Source organism: Plectrocnemia conspersa, unplaced genomic scaffold, assembly GCF_051122295.1.
Source record: "Plectrocnemia conspersa isolate PC_06_02 unplaced genomic scaffold, ASM5112229v1 ptg000006l, whole genome shotgun sequence".
NCBI classification, from domain to species: domain Eukaryota; kingdom Metazoa; phylum Arthropoda; class Insecta; order Trichoptera; family Polycentropodidae; genus Plectrocnemia; species Plectrocnemia conspersa.
In genome coordinates, this window is record NW_028277170.1 from 4,447,518 (window position 1) to 4,469,799 (window position 22,282).

The following is a 22,282-nucleotide window of genomic DNA, read 5'->3' on the forward strand; positions in this document are numbered from 1 at the left end:
GCGTGAAGGCTTCATTAATATTTTTCATTGTTAAAGAGTTTTCCAAAATAAACCTGTCTCATCTACATTAAATATTAGGCTAGAGGAATATTCTACATCTTCAATAATTTTGGATAATTAGGAAATAAATTCTTTTGCAGCATCTTTATCCGCATCAGCCGATTCTCCAGTAAATTTATTATTATGAAAAGAATACCTCATTTTAAAATTGTAAAACCAAGCGTTACTTGCTTGAAAAACCGTGTTAAAATATTTTTTTAATCTATCCTTCCAATCTTTGTGCAAACTTAGAGCTTTTGCTTGAATAATTGAAATACTCAGAGGGACATCTTTTTGATGTTGGTCATCGATCTACGATGACAAAGATCTTCCATTTCATCCATGTTTTTTTTTTGCTGTGTTTTTTTTTTGAAACATATCATTAAAGATTGTGGAAATATATCTTTATTTTCCTCAATTTTTAACATATTCTTTAATTATATTTTTATTTTGCAAAATTGAACATATCGTAGACCTGTTTGTATCATACGAACGTCCGATTGAAGCAAAAGATTCACCAGTATCAGAACATTTTTATAAAAAAAAAATTAAATTAAAAAAAATTGTTTTTTTTTTTAAATGTACGAAATAGCGAATTGTGCGAAAGTCGAGGGCCGCCTGTACTCATCGGAGTTATGATTGCCATAGATCAGTGGTCTCCAAAGTTAGGTACGCGTACCCCATAGAGTACGCGAGTCGATACATAGGGTACGCTAACTGACAATAACATTATCGTAAACAGCAAAGAAACGAGAAGTTGACAACTGCGGTGCAAATATTTAAGTTAAATTCGATTATTTACAAACGTATGTTAATATTAAGGGGTACAGTTATAAAAACCGTTGCTAAACTTACAAAGAAGTAGAATGAAAAACTATGAAAAACTTTAAATGCTTTTTGAAAGTCTGTATATATTTATGTACTACATCAACCTAGATTTTAGAATCGAGGGATTTTGTCACCGCGTTCGAAAAGCACAAGAGATTAGTGGCTGCAAAACGACACGGATGAAGCCCGTGTTGTTGGTTTATTAATGTCTACCGAACGTGATTGTGGATATATCTATACCATAAAACATCCGATGTAAGTAAACAGGCTTTGAGCGATATTGTTCCATGATAATACGACACCGCATTTTCACTATTTAATTATTTGCAAATTCAAATAAACTATAATTAAATATTTATCTCAACCCCATTATTACACCTGCCTTTTTTCTCACAGTATTACTTCATAAACAATGAATTTTATTTGTTTGACTCGAAGACTCGTTAAAATAGTTGATTAGCAATGTTAAAAAAAATAATGAAATAAAAGAGCTGCTCGTTTTTACGAAAATAATTATTTTAGTAAAAGTGAGCTTGATTACTAACAGATGTAATTAATATATTGCTGCCGATTAAATTAGCCGAACAACAAATTTGTTTCATACTATCGAAGCTTTTAATAATGAATTTAAAGTAGCATTAATCTTTCATTTTAATGAGAGAAGGAATATTTTATCGAATGTCCTATATAATACGTGTATGTTTGGTTGGTTAAACATGACACAAATGACATATTTAACTAACATAGTAAAAATAAGTTACGAAATAAATTGTAAAGCTGATAAAACGATTGAGTAATAAAGATGAAAAGATTATTACAAATTATAAACCGAAAACAAAAAGTTAAGCCACTAATGACAACAACTGATTGGCAAAGGCAGTAAGAAGATAAATGAGCAATGAATAAAAAAATCTTATTACAACACAGCAGATCTAAACTGAAATTAGATACGTTATGTTTTTTAGATCTCACTTTAATGCTTCATTTCGATAAAATTCGTCTACCTTAATCAATACTTTTACTTAAAGCTTCTCAAGGAAGCCCTTGAGGAGCTTTTCTTCCGTATGCAAATGATTTTAAATTGTTTAAATCAGGGGCGGTGAACATATTTTACGCCAAGGACTATTTGGATATTTATAAAATCATCCGCGAGCCATTAAAAATTCTTAACTACAAAGTAATCATTTGTTCGTCATGCATGAACACCAAAATTCTCCGAAAATATCATAAATCTTCGACGGCCAGCTGAGCGTAACCCGTAAATTTTTACTGTCAGAAGTGTTTTTAGTGAAGTATAATAAAAAATTAATCATTCAATAATTAAATTATTTTTTTTTAGAATCTGTGGCGGGACAACCCAAATAAGCTCATTTGCCATCAGAATATTCCTACAATCTCGATGGAAACATTTTTATTAGAAAATCTTCCAATAAATATCTCGGAATTAATTCTAAAAACAAATGGAGGTTCTCTATACACGTAAACGACATCTGTGATAAATCTTCCAAGATGCTTGGTTTTGTTATGAGCAATATATTTCATTTTAGTTTGCAATATTTTTGAAACAAATACTCCCTGTTAATCAAAAATTTTAGAACAGATTCTTGATATATGAGTTGTGATCAAAAAGTACGGTGAATAATTGTATTACGAACAAAGTAATAAGCTTAGATCAAATTTGAATTAATATCCTTCAAAGTAGCTAGCGATGCACTTATCCTAACGTTGATCCTATGATTAGAAAGCTTCTTTCGGAAGGGTCTATAATAGGAAATATTTTAAATATTTATTGATTTTGAATACAAATCGAACAGCTTACAAATATAATATGAGTGAAAGTTAGATCAGGTACTAAGGATTTTATGATATAGATTATTTTCTTCAATAACACCACTATTCTAATTCTTCAAAATATTAATGGCACTTCTATTAAAATTGCGTTTAAAACACGTGTCACATATAAATCGATAAATATCATTGAGCATGTTAATCAACAATTCAATGATAATAGTGGCCGTATAATAAGGACTCGTTTCAAATGCATACAAGCGACACACTTGATTAAGACTAGTCACTGGTAAATTGCGAAAAAATTGTTTATCTTACATTCTGAGCATCGTTAATCCAATTATTGCGATCGTACTGTAATCAAATGGCAATTTTATGAATGGAAAACATATATATGCAAGTTCTAAATTGACCAATTGGCAATAAAAGAAAAGAATATAATGATGATATCGTATAGCATTAGCCTTCCTGAAAACGTCCCTGTCATTTTCTACAAATGCAGTACATCAATAGCTTCATTAGTTAAGTAATGAATATAACGCAGGGAACTATTTCTGTCTGCCTTCAAATTATACTATTACCATTATTTCACTATAGCAATACTTATGACATTTCAATCCACTTATTTATATCATAAGTCATAAATAAAGTATATTATACATTCACATTTCAATATATTACATGTGATTCATTCATCAGATTCATCAGAACAAATAATAAATTCAATATTATAATTTATTGGTGTATTAATGAACAAAGCAACGATTTCAATAATATATAATATTCTCAATTTTATAAACTTGCTACCGCCACTCTAAAGTAAACAGAGAAGTAATGTAGAATGATAATCTTGCGTTAAATACTTGGGCGTACACCTGAACCTGATAATTATGAAACTTCGCACTAAAGGGATTGCCTTAAAAATTACAAAAAAATATTTCTGTATAAGACGCTTCTTCGGTTTATCTATGTATAAAAAATATAAAGAGTTTTTGCTCTAATCGTATTTTTATCGATTTTATTCCTAAAAAATATTTTGAAGTTATTTGCTACTTTTTCACCTCCTTTAATTTTATAATATTTACAGCAGTCTACATTGCGTTTCTTACTTATACAGGCGGCCCTTGACTTTCTAACGTTCAACTTTCGCACATTTAAAAAAAAAATTTTCAATTTCATTTTTTTATTTTTTTTTAAACATTTTGAAGGCGGTGAATCTTTTGCTTCAATCGGACGTTCGTATGATACAAACAGGTCTACGACATGGTCAATTTTGCAAAATAAAAATATAATTAAAGAATACGTTCAAAATTGTGGAAAATAAAGATATATTTTCACAATATTTAATGATATGTTTCCAAAAAAACACAGCAAAAAAAAACATGGATGAAATGGAAAATCTTTGTCATCGTAGATCGATGACCAACATCAAACAGATGTCCCTCTGAGTATTTCAATTATTCAAGCAAAAGCTCTTAGTTTGCACAAAGATTGGAAGGATAGATTAAAAAAATATTTTAACACGCTTTTTCAAGCAAGTAACGCTTGGTTTTACAATTTTAAAATAAGGTATTCTTTTCATAATATTAGATTTACTGGAGAATCGGCTGATGCGAATAAAGACGCTGCAAAAGAATTTATTTCCTAATTATCCAAAATTATTGAAGATGTAGAATATTCCTCTAGCCAAATATTTAATGTAGATGAGACAGGTTTATTTTGGAAAACTCTTTAACAATGAAAAATATGAATGAAGCATTCACGCACCTTGACAAATTTTTAAATATTATGGAAGATTGTGATCCCAATGGAGAACGCATATCTCAAGTGCGTGGGGTGATTAATAAAAACATAGCATGTTATAAAATACTATATAAAGAAAAGAAAAAGAATGGTGGAAAACCGTTAACTCTTGATAACTTTTCAAAGGAAACACCCGCAAACCCCACTTAAACGTGTCTCTTAAACGCCTCTTAAACATCTTATATTTACTTGATAAATAAATATTTTAAAATACACAAAATTTCAATTTTTTTTACTTCCCTCGACTTTCGTACATTCAACATTCGCACACATTTTCAGGAACCAATTATGTGCGAAAGTCGTGGGCCTAAGTTTATCGATTTTTATAAGTCGGTTAAAGTTTAAAAAACAATTTTGAGTATTAGTGTTAATATGTATAAGTTAATTAATTACTAAATTACAAAATTAAAAGTTGTACTTTACACCCCATATTCACTTCGAATTATCACCTTCTTAAATCTATGGAGCATTCGCTCCTGACTAAAATTTTTACATCAATTGAACACGTTCGATTTCACTTAGAAACATTCTTTACAAAAAAAGTCGCAATAGTTTTAAAAGAGAAGAATAGAAACCGGAGAAACTATTTTTCAGAATCAATATTTATTTTTCATTGTTAAAAACACATATATCTTTACGATACACCTGATATAATACTATTATGATTTTTATGTTTTAATAAACTATTTTTTAAATTAGTAAATATAAATGTTAATACACTAACTAAACTATGGACATTTATTAACTTAAAGACAACTCGCGGATTGCGTATCAATGTTATACAAAATAATAATAATAAGGTTTTAAACTTTTATTATTTTTAAGCACAGCTTTTTTATCATATCTAAATAAAAATAATGACATTAAGAGGTAACATTTACGATTAAAGAGCGATTAGCAAAATAATTTATTATAAAAAAAATAAATAAATTATGAATCCTCTGGAAACTAGATACGGAGACACTTTGCACTTTACTGCAGCAAAGTCATAAACTCAAAAGGAAAACCTGCACATGAATTTGAAAATGGGTGATATAATATTTTAGTGCATATCGTGGCTCATTTAAATGAACTGAACATGCACCTCCAAGATGAAAATTAGTTAAATAATTCACTATTTGAAACAGCGCTGGCATTTGAAGTTAAACCAAAATTTCGCCCATATGAGAATAATAACAGTAACTTAATTTATTTTAAAACACTGCCTGAATAAAGCCACGTAAACAGCAAACAACATGCGGCTTTAATTGCAATTTTATCACATGACCAGGGCCGCCGGGCTCTGGGAAAACAATGATTCCGGGCCTCATGACAAAAATGGCATTTTATATATTTTTAACCATCGTAATATAATTTCTTGAATAAATATAATAGATACGAGTTAACGCTTTATATGCTACAAATAAATATAAAAAAGTCCCCTCAAGGAGAACGAGCCCTGAGAATTTGTCCCCTATCGGCAGGCCTGCATATGACTAAAAGTAGATTTTAAAATTTCAGAAAACAACATCTGCATTTTATTATTTTTTCTTCTCTATTCTTAGTTTACAACCACATATTTCATGTGAACTTTCAGATATAATGGATAGATTAAAATACAAATATGTAATTTTAAGAAATATTTTTTCAAGTGTCTTTATTAGACTTATGTAAATTTATAACTGGATAATAAAAAATAGCTCACACTTTAAGAATATGCCTTTTTTATTACGTCTCTTCTTGAGAGTACGATTATTTTTCCGTATTAATCATACAAAAAGTAAAAGTAAAACAAAAATTGTAGACTGGCATCTTTAAAACACTTCGTTACTGTTTATCACTCAATGTTATTGTTATTTGTGTGAAAAGTAAGGTTATAATCGACCCAGGGGTAATAATAACTATATTTTCAAAATACATAAAACATTTTAATATTGTTTTATTACATAATATATCAGAGAAACTATTAATGCGGTAAATAAACCATTAAATAGAAATTAATATTTTATTGAGAAACATGAAAAAATAATCATTACTCCGAAGACTTAATTTTTAATATTTGTGGCAATCATTAAAATAACAAAAAAAAATCATAACTTGATGCCATCAAAACGATAAAAACAAGTATAGTAGCTAGTTAAAGTTACATAAATAATTAATAGCCTCAAAAATTTTAAATTCATAAATTATAATCTTATTTATATTTTTTTTAATTCTATTCTAGACTTAATAATCAAAAAAGTATTTATTCGTTATATAACGGACAGACAGGTTTGTGTTTTTTCACACCATACACGATCGGATTTGTCCGCCATACATTCGTGACGGACAGATCCGTGCGTGTATGACCAGCTAAAACGTTAATAATATATATACACGTTAAAATAAAATTAAAATAACATCGCGTAGTAGTCAAAAGTCCCATCAAAGAAGATAGTTTGTATTAACAATGAATCAGATATTGAGAGTCCCTATGTACCTGCACATATCACGTACAGGATCGCCGGATGCACACAGATAAAAATAACTCTTTAATGGTGTCAAACGCAATTATAATTGTATTATTTAAATTAACCGAAAGAACGAAATATTTTAAATTTAGCGCTCACTAATGGTAATAAATAAATTTTAATTTACTTTTGGCATATAATGTAAAATAAAGTTAAACTTCATAATATGATTTTTCAATCTTTAAATAGCATTAGCAAAAGATGCTTTGCATGCATACATTAATTGAAAATATATGTCTTACATATTATACAATAAATTGAATTTGTCATTTTTGACCTACTTTATACATGATATAGTAAACATATATGTATTTTACATAAAATAATAACTATAAAACATTTGTCCTAAAGATCTAGAGTTTGCAATTTTGGTTCGGAATTAGATTCGTTACTGACTAGTCACCGCAAATATATTATAACAACTATATTGTGAGTTAGGTTAGTTTTCCTTTGATTTTTTAACGCGAACAACACTTTAATCATCTTTTAACGTTATCTACTATTATCGTAATTTACGCTTTATCGCCATTATCATATCAAAATTAAGCAGTTACATGATTTTTAGACGCAATAGATAAGCAAAGATAAGTCAAACGAATAACAAATAAACAATTACACATAATATATTATTTTATAAAATTTGTACGTTATTTTAAAAATAACCTTAACAACCTAACGCTTCTCAAATATGTTGTATTAGGTTAGTTTTGTTTCGACAGAATGCGTAAAACACATATTTTATTATACAAAAATAAAATTACTCTACGAGCTTTAGAAATACAATTGAAACATAATTTTATACTGTATGAAGTATGTAGTTAATATGGAATTAACGTAAACATTGCGACAATAGAAACTCATTATATTGACCTGAATGGACAACTACCGCTCTTGTATCATCACAATAAGCCAGGGTTCGTCAAATCTGGCTATTTTAAAATTGAATAAAAGTAGTGTACACCGTATTTTAGTTGAAATCTCTAAGTTTAGTTCAAGGAGCATTTAATAAGTAAATAAATTACAATCGATCTCTTATATTTCAAATTAATATTGCATTTAATTAAAGGCCCAATAGTGCAAATATCAATTAATACAGCTTTAGTTCTGCCGTAATTGACGACGGTCCAATATTGTCACTAAGACAATAATTGGTTTCAAACAACGATGTCAGTTAAACGAGTAGATAGGGTTAAAAATGAGTTGAAAAACATTAATCAAACTCTATTAAAAGTTTGTTAAATGAACACCGTATAATTCATTAATATTTTATAGAACGCCCCTTTTTAATAAATATTATACTTGATAATAAAATTAGTTTTGCAAAGTTTTAAATTAATTAAACGACAGAAACACGTGATACAATTATTTATAAATCTTAAATAATAGATAAATATAATAAAAACATATTTTGCCACAAAGATAAGAAAACATTTTTTTAATATTTTATGAAAAAATGTATGTATTTTATTTATGATCAATTTTTAGTTTAAATATTTAACCTTACAAAATATAAAATAAATATAAGTTACGACCTAGCTCGATTTTTAATAATCAGAGATTATGAAAAGAATCTGAAGTTCTCAATAAGAATTTTAATTAAGAATAATCATTTACTACGATCTTTCCATCACAACTTCAGTTTATAAGCAATGAATTTTATCACTGCTCCATTGCGATCTTCAAAATATTATAAACGAGACCTTAGCTTACACATATTTTATAGAAGTTTATTTTTTACATAGTAAATTTGTGATAAAAATATTTTTGTATTACATTCACTCATTATAAATGATTTCTAAATAATTTAAATACTGTCTATCTCTACGTCTTCATAGCGTCTGATTGATGTGAAACTTTCGAGGACTGATTTTATCACCAAATGATATATGTATTTATGTGGAGAGTATTAAAAATATATAATTTTTTATAAATTAGACTTACAACAATGTCTAATTTATTCTTTGAATAATATTTTTATATTGAAATAGAGACATTAGCATATATATGTATTTTCTTATACCAATATTTGTGCATTACTTCTTATATATATACATAAATTTAAAAAGTGCCTTTTGAAGATAACTATTATTACAAGTGCCGTGTCGGTTTTACGCTAGTATCAAGATTGTGTTAAAGAACCTTGAAATGCTTAAAAATATAACCCAGTGAATACCAAAATTGTGTGACTGAAATAAGTTATAATTAGCTCATACTATATAGTAAATGCACTGATCCAATAGTATAACAAAATAAACAAAACGTAAACCATGCGACGCGAAACGTTTCTTGGATTTATGACGGTTCACAAACAATTAACGTCTCTTATCGCTGTGTAAACAAACATGCTCGCTTAGTATTACATGCCGTAAACTGTTGAGAAGCACTGAAATATTTTGAAAGACTCACAGATGTTTGATGTATGATAGAGACGATACAAAATCGTTCACTTTGCGACATATCAAAACGAGATTGCTAGAATGAACAAGATCGATTTTTATGATAAGGTGTTTGTGTGTGCCAGGTATATAGTATACATATTTTTATTTACAGTACACAGTTGAACTCGGTTATATGAGGTCTGGTCAAAAAGTGACCTTATCTTAAGAATAATTTCTCTTGGAATACTTTCATGTTCAAAAAGAGTTTATATTATAGGGCTTATTATTCTGTTTTATTTAAACGGTGGCATATTTGGAAAATATGTAATTTTTTTTAATTAAAATGTCATATTATATGCACGTATAATAATTCTGGCCAAAATAATACAACATGAAAATTTAAAAAAGCTTGACAAATGACACACAACCACAAGCATCTATATAACTTCGTAAGTCTTCAACAATCAAGCGACTGCTATAAATACATTTTGCCCTTTTATCAACTCCAAAGTTTCAAAACAATCGAAATAAATAAACTTGCTATTAAACGGTAAAATGTATTGCGTTTATTTAATAGCTATTAACTAAATAATATGTAGAGAAAAAAATGGCTTATGATCCATCCGACGCAATATATTAATTAACTTACAAAAAAAATATTTATTTTTATTTTATCACGCAAATAACAGACAGTTAACAAAAAATCCGCCGCAAAGGACAACAAAGATTTCCAACAAACAGAATACCGTTTCCTCTGATCGTTTACGAAATTATGCGTTATTAAAAACACTGAAAGATTAGTGTTCACATTATGCTCCAGATATTAAGAATTTTTACAATTCGAATATTAAATAGAAATCTATAAATTATTCGAATATTCTAATATATTAGTAAAAAAAATAAGAATAAAAATATATATTTTTAATAATAAATATGTGGCTTAGTGCTAAACTTTACGAAAGTGTGTCGATGTTATTCTATTTGAGCTTTCACGTGTTAAGATCAAGCGCGTATGGTGAGACACATTCCCTTTCTTTCACTCACTCTCGTCACTTAACACGCGAGCGAGCGAAAGGAAATATTTCTCACCGTATGCGCCTGGTTAAGACACAATATTATATAGAATTTGTATTAATTTATTCACAACAGCTAATGTCACAATATAAATGAAATTTGTGCATATTACTGTATACTAAAAAATAAAAGTGCTATGTAAATTATAAAAGAAAATTTAAAAAAATCAACCAAATCCACCTTAAATTAAAAACAATAATGCATCATATTATAAATTATTCCGAAGTCTTGACTTTCTAAGAAATCCTCAATAGCTGTTGATGTCAGCTTTATGGTCAATAATGCTAATTTGTAATTACTACAATTCGGCATTCTCAAAAATATATTAGCCTACGCAGCATGAAAATTATTAATATTGATTTAAAAGAGGTAGAAATTTCAATAGCAGTTATTGAAAAAGTCCATAGTTGCAAAAGTTGCAACGGTACACTGAAGTGCATACTTGCATTTCAAGGAACAATCCCACTACCTACGTTTAAATCCATAACTGTGTTTAGAATTGCAAACAATAAGCATTTTAAAATTAAAAAAAATATTTTTTCAAAACTTTTCGAATATTCGAATAACAAATAGTTGAAAAATGGACGAACGTACCGTATCCGAATGTTATTAAATTCAGAAAACTATGAAAAATTGTAATTCCTACAACATATAAAAAATAAAAATAAGCACCAAAACATTTTAACCTTCTTTGGAAATAAAAATATTAGTAATAAAATTAGTAAAGACAGGGAAAATAATCCCAGAACATGTTCGTAAGGTTATGAAAAAACAAGGAAAACTAAGTGTGGTGATTCACGAAAGACTATTACATGCCAAAAAAGTGACTGTTTGGTGTGCATTGTGATCAGGTGGCGTCATTGGGCCTTTCTTTTTTTTAAAATGATGAAGGTCAGACTGTAACATGCAATTGTGAGCGCTATAGCCGATCATATTTGGCACGAAATCTAAGATATTTATATTAAAGACACGTGGTTCCATCAAGACGGCACAACTTGCCACACATTGAGTTCCTAGGTTGCATTATTTCACGTTTTTGTGAGGTCAAGATCATGCTGTTCGATTTTTTTGTGGGATTACACTAATATCATGTTTACGCCGACAATTAACGAGTCATTATAATTAACACCCCCTTTTATTTACATATGCATTAAAACCATTTTCCTCTTGTAGTATCTCAAAAATTATAAATGAATTTTAAACATACTTTATCAACAACATAAAATTACAGTGATGTATGTTGAAAGTAGTAAAAAATAATTTGAAATTGAAATTTGACTTCTTGATAACGAAATAAACAGTGATTATTACTGCAGCAGTAATATGAGTAAGAATGATATCTAACTACAGTCCGTCCAAGATGTGAACGCTCATCGATATAGTATTGGTGAGAAAAATTTTAGGGCGACCATGTGAAATTACATGTCCAATTAATTTTTACATTTTTGATTTAATTTGTTGAGGAAAATGTAAAATATCACTTTCTTGCTTATTTTGGTTATTTATATACATATGTATATCTGTTTAATATAATATTTAAAAAAAATACCAATAGAATATTACAGGAATTGTTTAAACCACACAAACAAAATACCACAACATGACAACAATTTATAATAAAAATATAACACATTATAATTTTTAATTCAATTTCCAACGTATGGTCTCCCTACCATTAAAACAGCCCTGATTTAGTATTGGTAACGTTCTCCTATCGGTGTAAACAAATTCACAGAAAACTGCATGCATGCGTACACGCACCCTTATTTCCAACACAACGATGATGAGCGTTAACATATTGGATGGACTATACTTAACAGAATGCGGAATATGCTAATTTTTTATACAGATGATAAATACGAATCTGATAGCACCAATCAGTTTACCAGTATATATTTATACATATAAAATGTATATGTGTATATACCTGTAAAAATGTATTTAAACTCCACTAATGAAAATATTATATAACTTCACTGAAAAATATATATTCACTATAACATGCTTACATCGCGTGTAAATAAATATTAATAAGTATGTAAAAGTACATATTACTACATATGGAAAAGTTAAAATTATATAGTTTCACTAGCATCTGCCAGATAAATTATATTTTACTGGTAAAAATATATATATATATATATATATATATATATCCAGCGGTGTAAATGTATTCCGATATGATTTTACTAAAATCTGTTTTAAAAAATATTTTCAGGGCAGATTCGAAACTGTTTTTTTATATTTTCTTTAAAGGATAACCCGAGAATTTTTAGTTTGAATCAGGGGCACTATTTCAAGCTTTTTTCAGGGGAGAGACAAAAGCTTAGATTTAAATAATACTCATTGTATTTCATTGAATTAAATGCATTTTGCTGGTAAAATTCAAGGTATGGCAAATGCGCCCACTTTGTCCTTCCGAATTACGTGTCTGTACATAACTAATAGTTTTTATTCCCGCGTTACCGATCAGCAAAATATTTATCCTATTTTCACCGGTCCACATGCGTAGAAAGGTTAATAAATACTGCCCTAGAAAATCGCGATCGCGTCCCTTATTCTTTCATGTTGCGGCCAGGACGTCACAGATGTTCAGATGTTAACGAATTTGCCAAGCACAAGTATGTTTTTGGCGATAACTATGAGGAGCTGAATTACGTATGATGATGTCTATCCCTTTAAGGTGTTTTATTATATAGTTTTAATGATTATATGTATAATTATTGTTTGTAAATGTTGTTTTTTAGAGATTTAAAACTTTAAAACGAAATAAAATACATAATAATCATGATAATGGCCATTGGAAAGATCTTTTTATGCTATTAGAGTTTAAATATTAATTGCAGTATATAGGCTCGAATAAAGCGAAATCTAGAAGTCCAAATTTCGACCAACAGGGGCCGTATATCGGCAATAACGCGGCGAATGTTGGCTTCCAAGTCGTCCATTAGCGTAGACTAGCGACTTTACATATCTCCACAGAAAATAATCCAAAGGTGGTAAATTACAGGATCTTGGAGGTCAATTCACATGTCCATTACGCGAAATTATGCGCTCTTGTGTGGCATGTTGCTCCATCTTGTTGAAACCAAAGCTCTTCCACATTAATGCCATTCAATTGGGGAACGAAAAAGTCAGTACTCATGGATCGACTGTAACGATCAGGCCGACATCATTCTTGAAGAAATATGAATCAATGATTCCACCAGCCTATAAAGCACACCAGTGACTTTTTGTGTATGTGATGGCGTCGCAATAATAACTTGTGGATTTTCTTCACTCCAAACGCGGAAATTTTGCTTGTTGACATAGCCATTCAACCCAAAAATGACCCTCATCGCTGAATAAAATTTTGTAGTGAGAATGAGGATTAAGAGCAATCTCATTTTCGGCTCATTCGCCAAACGTACGACGTACACAATAGTCAAGCGGCTTCAATTCTTGCACGAGCTTGATCTTGTAAGTTCGTAAACCAAGATATTTCCACAAAATCTTCCTTAAAGGGGATGGACACAGCTCCAATTGCTGTGCACGAATCGAATCATTCAGGTTCTCATTAATACTACGCTCCACAGCAGAAACTACTTATTTTGTGCGCACTGTACGACGTCTCTGCGGATGCGTATTATCAATTAAAGTATACGTAGTGCAAAAACGATCCATGGTTATTCGAATTACTTGCACGGATGGACGTTTATGTCGATCGTAAAATGAACGTATCGCACGACTTTCGAAATAAATTTGCATTATTTGCAAGCGCTGTTCTGGCGTAAGTCTATTCATGGTAAAATGGCAAACCAAACTGAGCCCAAATCAGCTGTCAAACTGCCTGTTACTGAATAAAGTAAATATTGAAAAACAAAGCTCTAAAAAAACACCTTTTAACCTGGCAAGTCAGATTTGTAAAAAAACTCAAGCTTCAAGACAACCTATAATTGAAATGAACTATACATATAAAAAAAATACTCAAAATTCTGAAATATCTTAATATTTTGACTAAATAAAAAATATTTATTATATTTATTAATCATGATATTTTACGAAAACCCCAAGGTTGCCCCTAGTTTCTGGTATTCACAGTGCATCCGCGGATCTAAGACGTCACGTGACCATGTCTCGTGCTTTGCACCGCGGCGCCTCTGTACACATAGATGGCAGAGATGTTAATAGATCGCGCTGCGGTTGCCCATGGTCACATGCGCGCATTAATTCTAGAGACGGATAGGAGACTGGACGATTTTCTGACGATGGAAATCGCACGCGACACACACACATAAAAAATAAACACGTGTTTGACGTATGCGTGTGCGTGCGTGTGTCGCTCAGCAGTGAATCGAACGGTTATTTTTAGGTTAGGTTTTCAATGTCATATGTTAGAGAGCGAAAGCGTTGCCGGCAATATACCATATCAACTAGAAAAACGCTATGTTATACGATGCAATTGAAGAAGAGAGCATTAGTGACTTAAGCCTATTACACCTCAAGATAAAATATCTTATCGATTAAACGTTTACAGTAAGGTGACCAGATTTTGAAAATATCGAAGGACACTAAAAATAAAAAGGCCATCTTAGATTTTTTGACAAAGTGCTGCGGAAGCAAAAAAAAATCAAAAAAGGCTATATCAGATTTTTTTTGAGGAGGAGAAATTGCTATGGAAGCTCAAAAAATGGTCATTTTCAAAATTTTTGTTCAATGGGGACAATCTTCTTCAAAGAAGGATGTCTGTTCACCTTACTTATAGACAACAAAAATACATTCTCAGTTAAAATCGATAACATTTTTTTATCGATACACAAATGACTAAATTAGTTATATTTATTTTCTACATCTAAATATATATAATTATAACTAATGTGTACAGAATAAAAAAAAATTATCTCCAAGCCCCTATTGAATATATATTACTTTATGACACTGATTATTTGTCAATTAACTTGAAGTCAACCTTGATAACAGCATTTTTATTAACCTTTTGAATAAAAAAAATATTTGACAAAATTAAAAAATATTAAATTTTTTTGCTTAATTTTTTTTTTTCATAAAAAACAATGTATTTTATATTAAAAATAGCTTTTATTAAAAAAATAATATCAACATTTTTTAAAGAATAAAAGGTCAGTGATATTATTGACATATAGTCAGTAATTTTCACATAAGAAGTCAGTATTTTTATATGATTATACTTAAACTCATAATATTAGGATTATTATATGACTTTAGTACATATGTAAATACGTTATAATATATACTGATAAATATAGTTGTAATTAGATGTATGTATATATTAATATTTTTTACACTTATTACATTTCATAACATTGGTTTGTAACACAATTTAAATTATCTGATTTATATATAAAGTTTATTAGTTTCCTCTAGCGCATATCGTTGTTTGTTAACAATGATTTTATTACACGATTAAATTTATAGTATAGCATACAGTATAAATAATAAAATCGACTACATCAAAAAATTATAAATGCGAGAAAAAACTAATAACCTATACATTACTTAAATACCAAAAATGAGTATTGTGCATAAAGCTGTGTTAACAAAAAAAAATAATCTGTTGATACTGTACTATTAAAAGCAATCATCAAAATAAAATTATTAAGTTTTTTGCCAATCTAAAAGAGCAAAATCTAAAAAATAAAATATATTTTATTGTAGGTGTTACTGACAATAGTTCATATACATATGCATGTACTTTAAATATATGTACATCCTGAAGAATAGATTCTCATAGGTGATATTGTTTTTCTTTAGAGAGCCATGGACTCTTCGCTGTAAAGCATAATAAGCTCATGGATCATAGTTCAAGTAGGTTTACACTTCGAATATATAATATTTGTATCGCTTAAAAGATATGTTTCAGTTCATCATGAAAACCAGACATTGTTTACATGAATAATATTGACGATTAAGATAAAATAATCTCATTCTATTCAACTTGACCTGTACCCTATATTTCAAAAACAATAACACAAATTCTTGTATGTCAATAACTGTCATTGATCGCAAAAAATCAACTTAATAGATTTTTTTACAGAATGCATCACTATCTAATCTATGATTATCTTGATATAATATTAGTGGAATTTTTTGATTTAAAAATTTATGGATTGAGTTTGGTTAAAACGTGATAACCGTCAAATAATTGCCAAAAAAGCTTTGGTTGCCTAATTTAAATTTATTGTATATGATCTAGAGTTAAAGATAGGCTAAGAATAAACGCATTTAAAATGTGAAATTTGTCTTTTGAATAGAAAAGAGAACCAATAGGTACATAAACGAAAAGCTCAGAATGCAATATTATCTAATTATTACGGCATATCTAGAAACAATATAAAAAGAAGTGTAGTCACAGAATCAAGATAATAGAAGATAAGAAACATCTACACGAGAATAATTATATTAAAAATGTTATATTTTTTGAGAATATTGATTCAGATAACGCTATTACTACATACTATATGATTAAAAGTACATATGAAGGTCCAAATGTAATATTTCTATCAAGAGAATTTATCGATTGAGATCGGAGTTTATTTACGATATTTTGTATAATATTTTCAATAGATTCGAAAAATTAAGGTAAAAATAAACCTCAAACATTTACCGATTCACTATGATTTAAACGATATTAATCAACGTATGGATATAGTTAAAGAAAATATAATCAATGAGTTTAAATTAGAAGAGCTAAAAATACAACAACAAACATATTTTTTATAAACCTAATACTGATTGGTTGTATATTAAAAAATATTTATTCAACGCGTATTTTCAATTAAAATTTCAATTTAAAATGTTCTACCAATATTGATTTAAATTTCTCGTGTATTATTCTGTAAGTTAAATCTAAATTGATCTGTAGTAATTATGATTTTTATAGATTGGAGTAAATCTTAAGCATTTTTTATTTCTCTGTGTTTTAAGCCAGTGTTGCGCAAACCACAACGATCGCAAAATTCTTTGATATTTTTGACAAAAATTATATGAGGCTTTTATTCAACGAGAATAAAGTAGCAATAAAATCACGGAATTATATTATATTACCAGCAGTGACCAACATGAGACAGATGAAGTGCCAAGCGTTGCGATGCAAATCGCGTACTCTCTCAGTCTCTTAGCAACTGCCGGATGTGTGACGTGTTCCAAAACAGATTCAAACATAAGAGTTCTTTGCAAACGCATATCTCAAATTTAATTCGTATAATTTTGGTATTTTACATTAAAATAATATTTATGCCTACATGCATTAATAAAATCATTGTTTCATAGATTATTTGTTTTATTCAGATCTCTAAGAAGCCAGAAGCATAAGCACAAGTCTAATAAATAACTTCACTTTATAAAAGCATTTAACTAAATTTTATCTGTAGAAATAAATAATATTACCATAGGGCAAATTAAATGTTGCTGAATATTTTAGTATATTATTTACAAACTCAATATATTTTCAATTTAAGCAATTATTACTTTTTGCTTTATTATATTTATATATATGTTATTCTGAACTAGTAAATTAAATTTTAAATATTTCTGTGTTGAATATTTATTTACTGGCTTTTACGTTTAACTTGTTCAAGTTAAGGACTTAAAATTTTAAGTTATATATTATTTCTAGAGAACCAATGAATACAATATGAACACATGTTTGGAACGGTCATTTTATTTTATTTTAAACATGTAGCTAAGTGAGATATTTTATTACGATATGAAACTCATGTGTAATTATGATCTTAAATAAATACATAATATACTTTAAAATTATTATTATATTAAGTGCACTTAATTTGAGTTTAAAGAAAAACTAATACAAATAGAGATTAAGGTTTGATATATTAAATAAAAAATAGCTATTTGAGCAAAGTTTATTTAATATATTGTTTAAGATTCATTTATAAGTTTAATATGATTTTTATTTCTATATCTAGAAAACACGTGGTGTGCACACATTCAGAAATAAATACACTTAAAATACCACAGACAGTGCATATCTATAAGACGTGATGCTATATTAATAAATTTGTGAACAATACATATATAATAACGTAATGGTTAAAGAAAGTAAATCTTAATATCGGATTCAATTTAGATTATCAATTTTCGATAGTGAATTTTGCATTGAATTTTATTTTTTAATATAAAAATGCTTTCAAGTGTATTTGCATGTTGCATTCATCAGTACTAAATTATACAATATTTTTCTTCTAACGTCTAAAAAACACATGTTATGCACACATCGAGATATAAATACGCTTTGAATGCCACAGACAGTGCACATTCTAAACGGAGTTAATCTATCACTACATTTTGAATATATTGTAGTGTAGAGTTTAATTTACAAACAGTAAAATGTTTTTTTAATTTTTTTCAGAGGCATTGACCTATAATGTTTATGAAAGTCAAAAATTGTCTTTCTAAACACAAGTGAGGTTAGGTCATGTTGAAAATTGGTCGTAATTACACACAAAAGCTATTATTTTCTTTTGATGTTTATTTCGTCTTCACTGAGCAACACAATGTACATAAATATTGATTAGTAATATATGTTTAAGACTTGTTAGGTTAAATTTAAAATGAACACAATGACACTTAGTTAAAACTTGTGCATAATTATACGGAGCGTTATTGTTTTTCCAACTTTAACTTTAAACTAATGCATAGAATATAATTTAACCAATACATGTATGTATGTTGAATGCAGAATTTTCAATGCCGGTGTCTTTTTTCGTTATATGATAAAAAAAATATTTACTAAGAAGTATTAAAAAATAATTCAATGCTGTTGCTTTAATTAATTTGTATGCTCATAAATTGCATTTAGATTATTTTTAATTAATTAGATCAAGTTGATATTAAGTATCATTTCAACTAAAATACAACCCTAAAAATATGTATCATTATTTCTAAAATATCTTGAAAACTCTGTTCTAGTACACAAACATAAATAAACACAAAGCGATTAGGTGCTTTACTTTTACGTTCGCAACAAGAAAAAATACTCATATGATGTTAACACATCTCAATTCAGCATATTTTACTTTTTTATTTAAAAAAATGATTGAATGAAACTTTTTACAGCGCTTTTAAACTAAGCAATTTAGACAACAATCGTTGTGTCGAAAATTGTGTACAATTGATATTACAAACATTAATTAAAATAAGGTTGTATTTAAAAATATATATTACTATTAATATTTTTTACTATAAAAGTCATTTATTGTAACTCTATAAGTCTAAAAGAAGATATTTTTTGTATTTTCATCGCATAAAAGGCAAAATAATAATCTTATTTTTTTTAACTTGAATGAAATAGGGTAAATCTAACGTATGTATTTTTAACTGTACATATTTAGACTGCTTTTGAAAGTCAATCGTGGTAATTCAATAATTTGTGAGAAACACGTATAAATAAATATACATTATAAAAGGTTGTTTTTATAAACGTAAACATATTTTTGCTGATATTGATTCAAACTTTACTCTTAAGAGTACATTTTTTTTAGTTCTATAAAAGGAGGTGTGATTCAAGGTTAAAATTGTATACAACTTTTTAGCTTTTGATTATAAATATGTATATCTTATAAACAGTATTGATTCAAACTGCTCTTGGGAATCGATATATGTACATCAATAAAATAAGGTTAGCGTATTTTTTAAGAGCATTTTTAATATTAATTTATCTAAGATTGTATCGAAAATATTTATAATATATACACAAAATTTAAAACATTGTATCTATAGCTTTTTTTACCTATATTGATTTACACTGCTCTTATGAGTTAATCAAATTAATTATATTAAATTAGCTAGCCTAAAATTTTTGTACAGCTTATTATATACAGTTGTTTAAATAACGTTTTTGATATCGATTAAGTTTGTGTTGAAAAAATGTATCTATCGCGCGTTTACAGTATATCATTTTTCGATATGTAATTTAAGCGATATTTTTTTAATCTGCTAATGGGAGTCTTTTATGATAGTTTTATAAAATTGTGTACAATGTTTTTAAACGAAAGCCGTTTGTAAATATAAAAAGGTTTTTAAACAAGTACATATTATTATGTATTTTTATTTTAATTAAGATGTTTTTCAATGATAATGATTTAAACTGCTCTAAAGAATCAATCGTAGTACTTTTATAAAATAAGGTTAGGCTTAAATCATAAACATTTTTTTTTTAGAAAAATATTTAGATTCACGTAAATTAAAACATATTTTTTTATAGTTTTTGTACGTAATCGTTTTACTCACTTTGCTCTACGATTCAATAAAAGTAATTATTTTAGGTTAGTTTAGCTTAAAATTGTGTACAAGTTATTAAATACAGTTTTTTTTATACCATTTTTGACATCGATTATGAGGTGTTTGATTTTAAAAATATATCTTACACGCACTTTCACTTTAGTTATAATATTTTTGCACTATGTTTGTGATATAAATTTAGTCTGCTCTTGTATGTCATGTATGATAGTTGTATAAATGAGGTTAGGTTAAAATTGTATACAGTTTAAGATACACACATATATTTCTTAAAACATTTTTCATATCGATTAGAAGATTATATTGAAAAAATATATCCTAAGCGTGTTTTTAAACGATATTGATTAGACCTGCACTTGAAAGTAAATCACGGCAGTTCTATAAATTGAGTTTAAAATGAAATTGTATATATACACATATTCTAATATTGATTAGGAGAAGATTGTACCGAAAAAGTATATGTTATAAGCGTATTTTTGTTCGAATTAAGATGTTTTTCAACGCTATTGATTTAGACGGCTCCCGAGTCAATCGTAGTACTTCTAGAAAATGAGGTTAGGTTGAAATTGTAAATAGGCGCATAGTATTTTGTTAAGTTAACTCGAATTAGAACGTTAGTTTTGTGTATAATTATAATTTGTAATATTGATTTTACTGCACTGAAAGAGTTTTTGGGCCGTATTGATTTAACCTGGTGTTCGGAAGCGATATAGCGGTGTAAAAGCCGCAAAACGCGCGTGCAGCGAAGGAAGACCACTCACCGTTGCCGCCGATGAGCGGGTAGTCGTCATCGTGCCTGCCGATGTACGTCTTGAGCGGCGTGTCGACGAGGGAAGGCGACGACCGGTCCCTGTCTGACATGTCTGACCGCGCGGCCCGATGACGACTCTTTGCACTTTGGCCGCGAGCGCGAGCACCCAGCACGTTCACGCGCTCATCCCGCGCCGGTGGGTGTGCGTTGCGTGTGCGCGCGCGTCGCCTACGTGTGGGCCGCACACATGCACGTATCGGCCGCACACACACGCGTGCGCGCGCTCATGGTAGCGGGGCGGGGTCGTCGTCGGCGGGGCTGTGCCCCCGGAGCGTCTCGGCGCGTGTCTGGCGCGGCGCCGTTTGCGCCTGCTCGCTCGGCCGCATGCGATCGTCGATACTGTAGCTGGGACGGAAACCCGGGGCCGCAGGTTCAAAACTCGGATAGCGGAAAAACGACGGAAAATTGGACAGCGCCGCGGCGGAAAAATCGACAAACTCGACGTGTTTTATAAAGCAACAAATAAAAATTTAAATCAACTTTGTCTCAGAATAAAATCAAATAAGAATTTTATTACAATTCTTACTAGACATAATTATGATGGTGATACAACTTTTTTTCACGCAAAACAACTAATAGAATAATAAATAAAAAATGAATGAACTATACATATATATACGATTATATCCCTTTGCACTCGTAAGTATTGTAAGTACTGTTCAAGAAATATTGAGTATGAATGTTTTAGTATTTATATATAAGTTAGAAAATAATATGTTACCAGAAAAAATATAAAGGGTTTCCTAAATGGAATTAAAAAACACCTTCGTACATATACATATAGAAATAAATTATAA

General features: G+C 28.9%; 1 protein-coding gene across 6 annotated transcripts in view; it reads right to left on the bottom strand.

Annotated features, from left to right (window-relative positions):
* Pdp1 (PAR bZIP family member Pdp1) overlaps positions 1-21,828 on the bottom strand; it is a 160,154-nt gene extending 138,326 nt beyond the window's left edge. For 5 of the 6 annotated variants that reach the window (XM_088187615.1, XM_088187617.1, XM_088187613.1 and 2 more), the window contains exon 1: positions 21,436-21,828. In XM_088187615.1, coding sequence (XP_088043741.1) covers positions 21,436-21,535 — 100 coding nt within the window. In that variant the 5' untranslated portion in view covers positions 21,536-21,828. Of the gene's footprint in view, positions 1-21,365 lie in introns of all 6 variants that reach the window. The other variant, XM_088187614.1, reaches the window with a different exon arrangement.
* Positions 21,829-22,282: the final 454 nt, after the last annotated feature.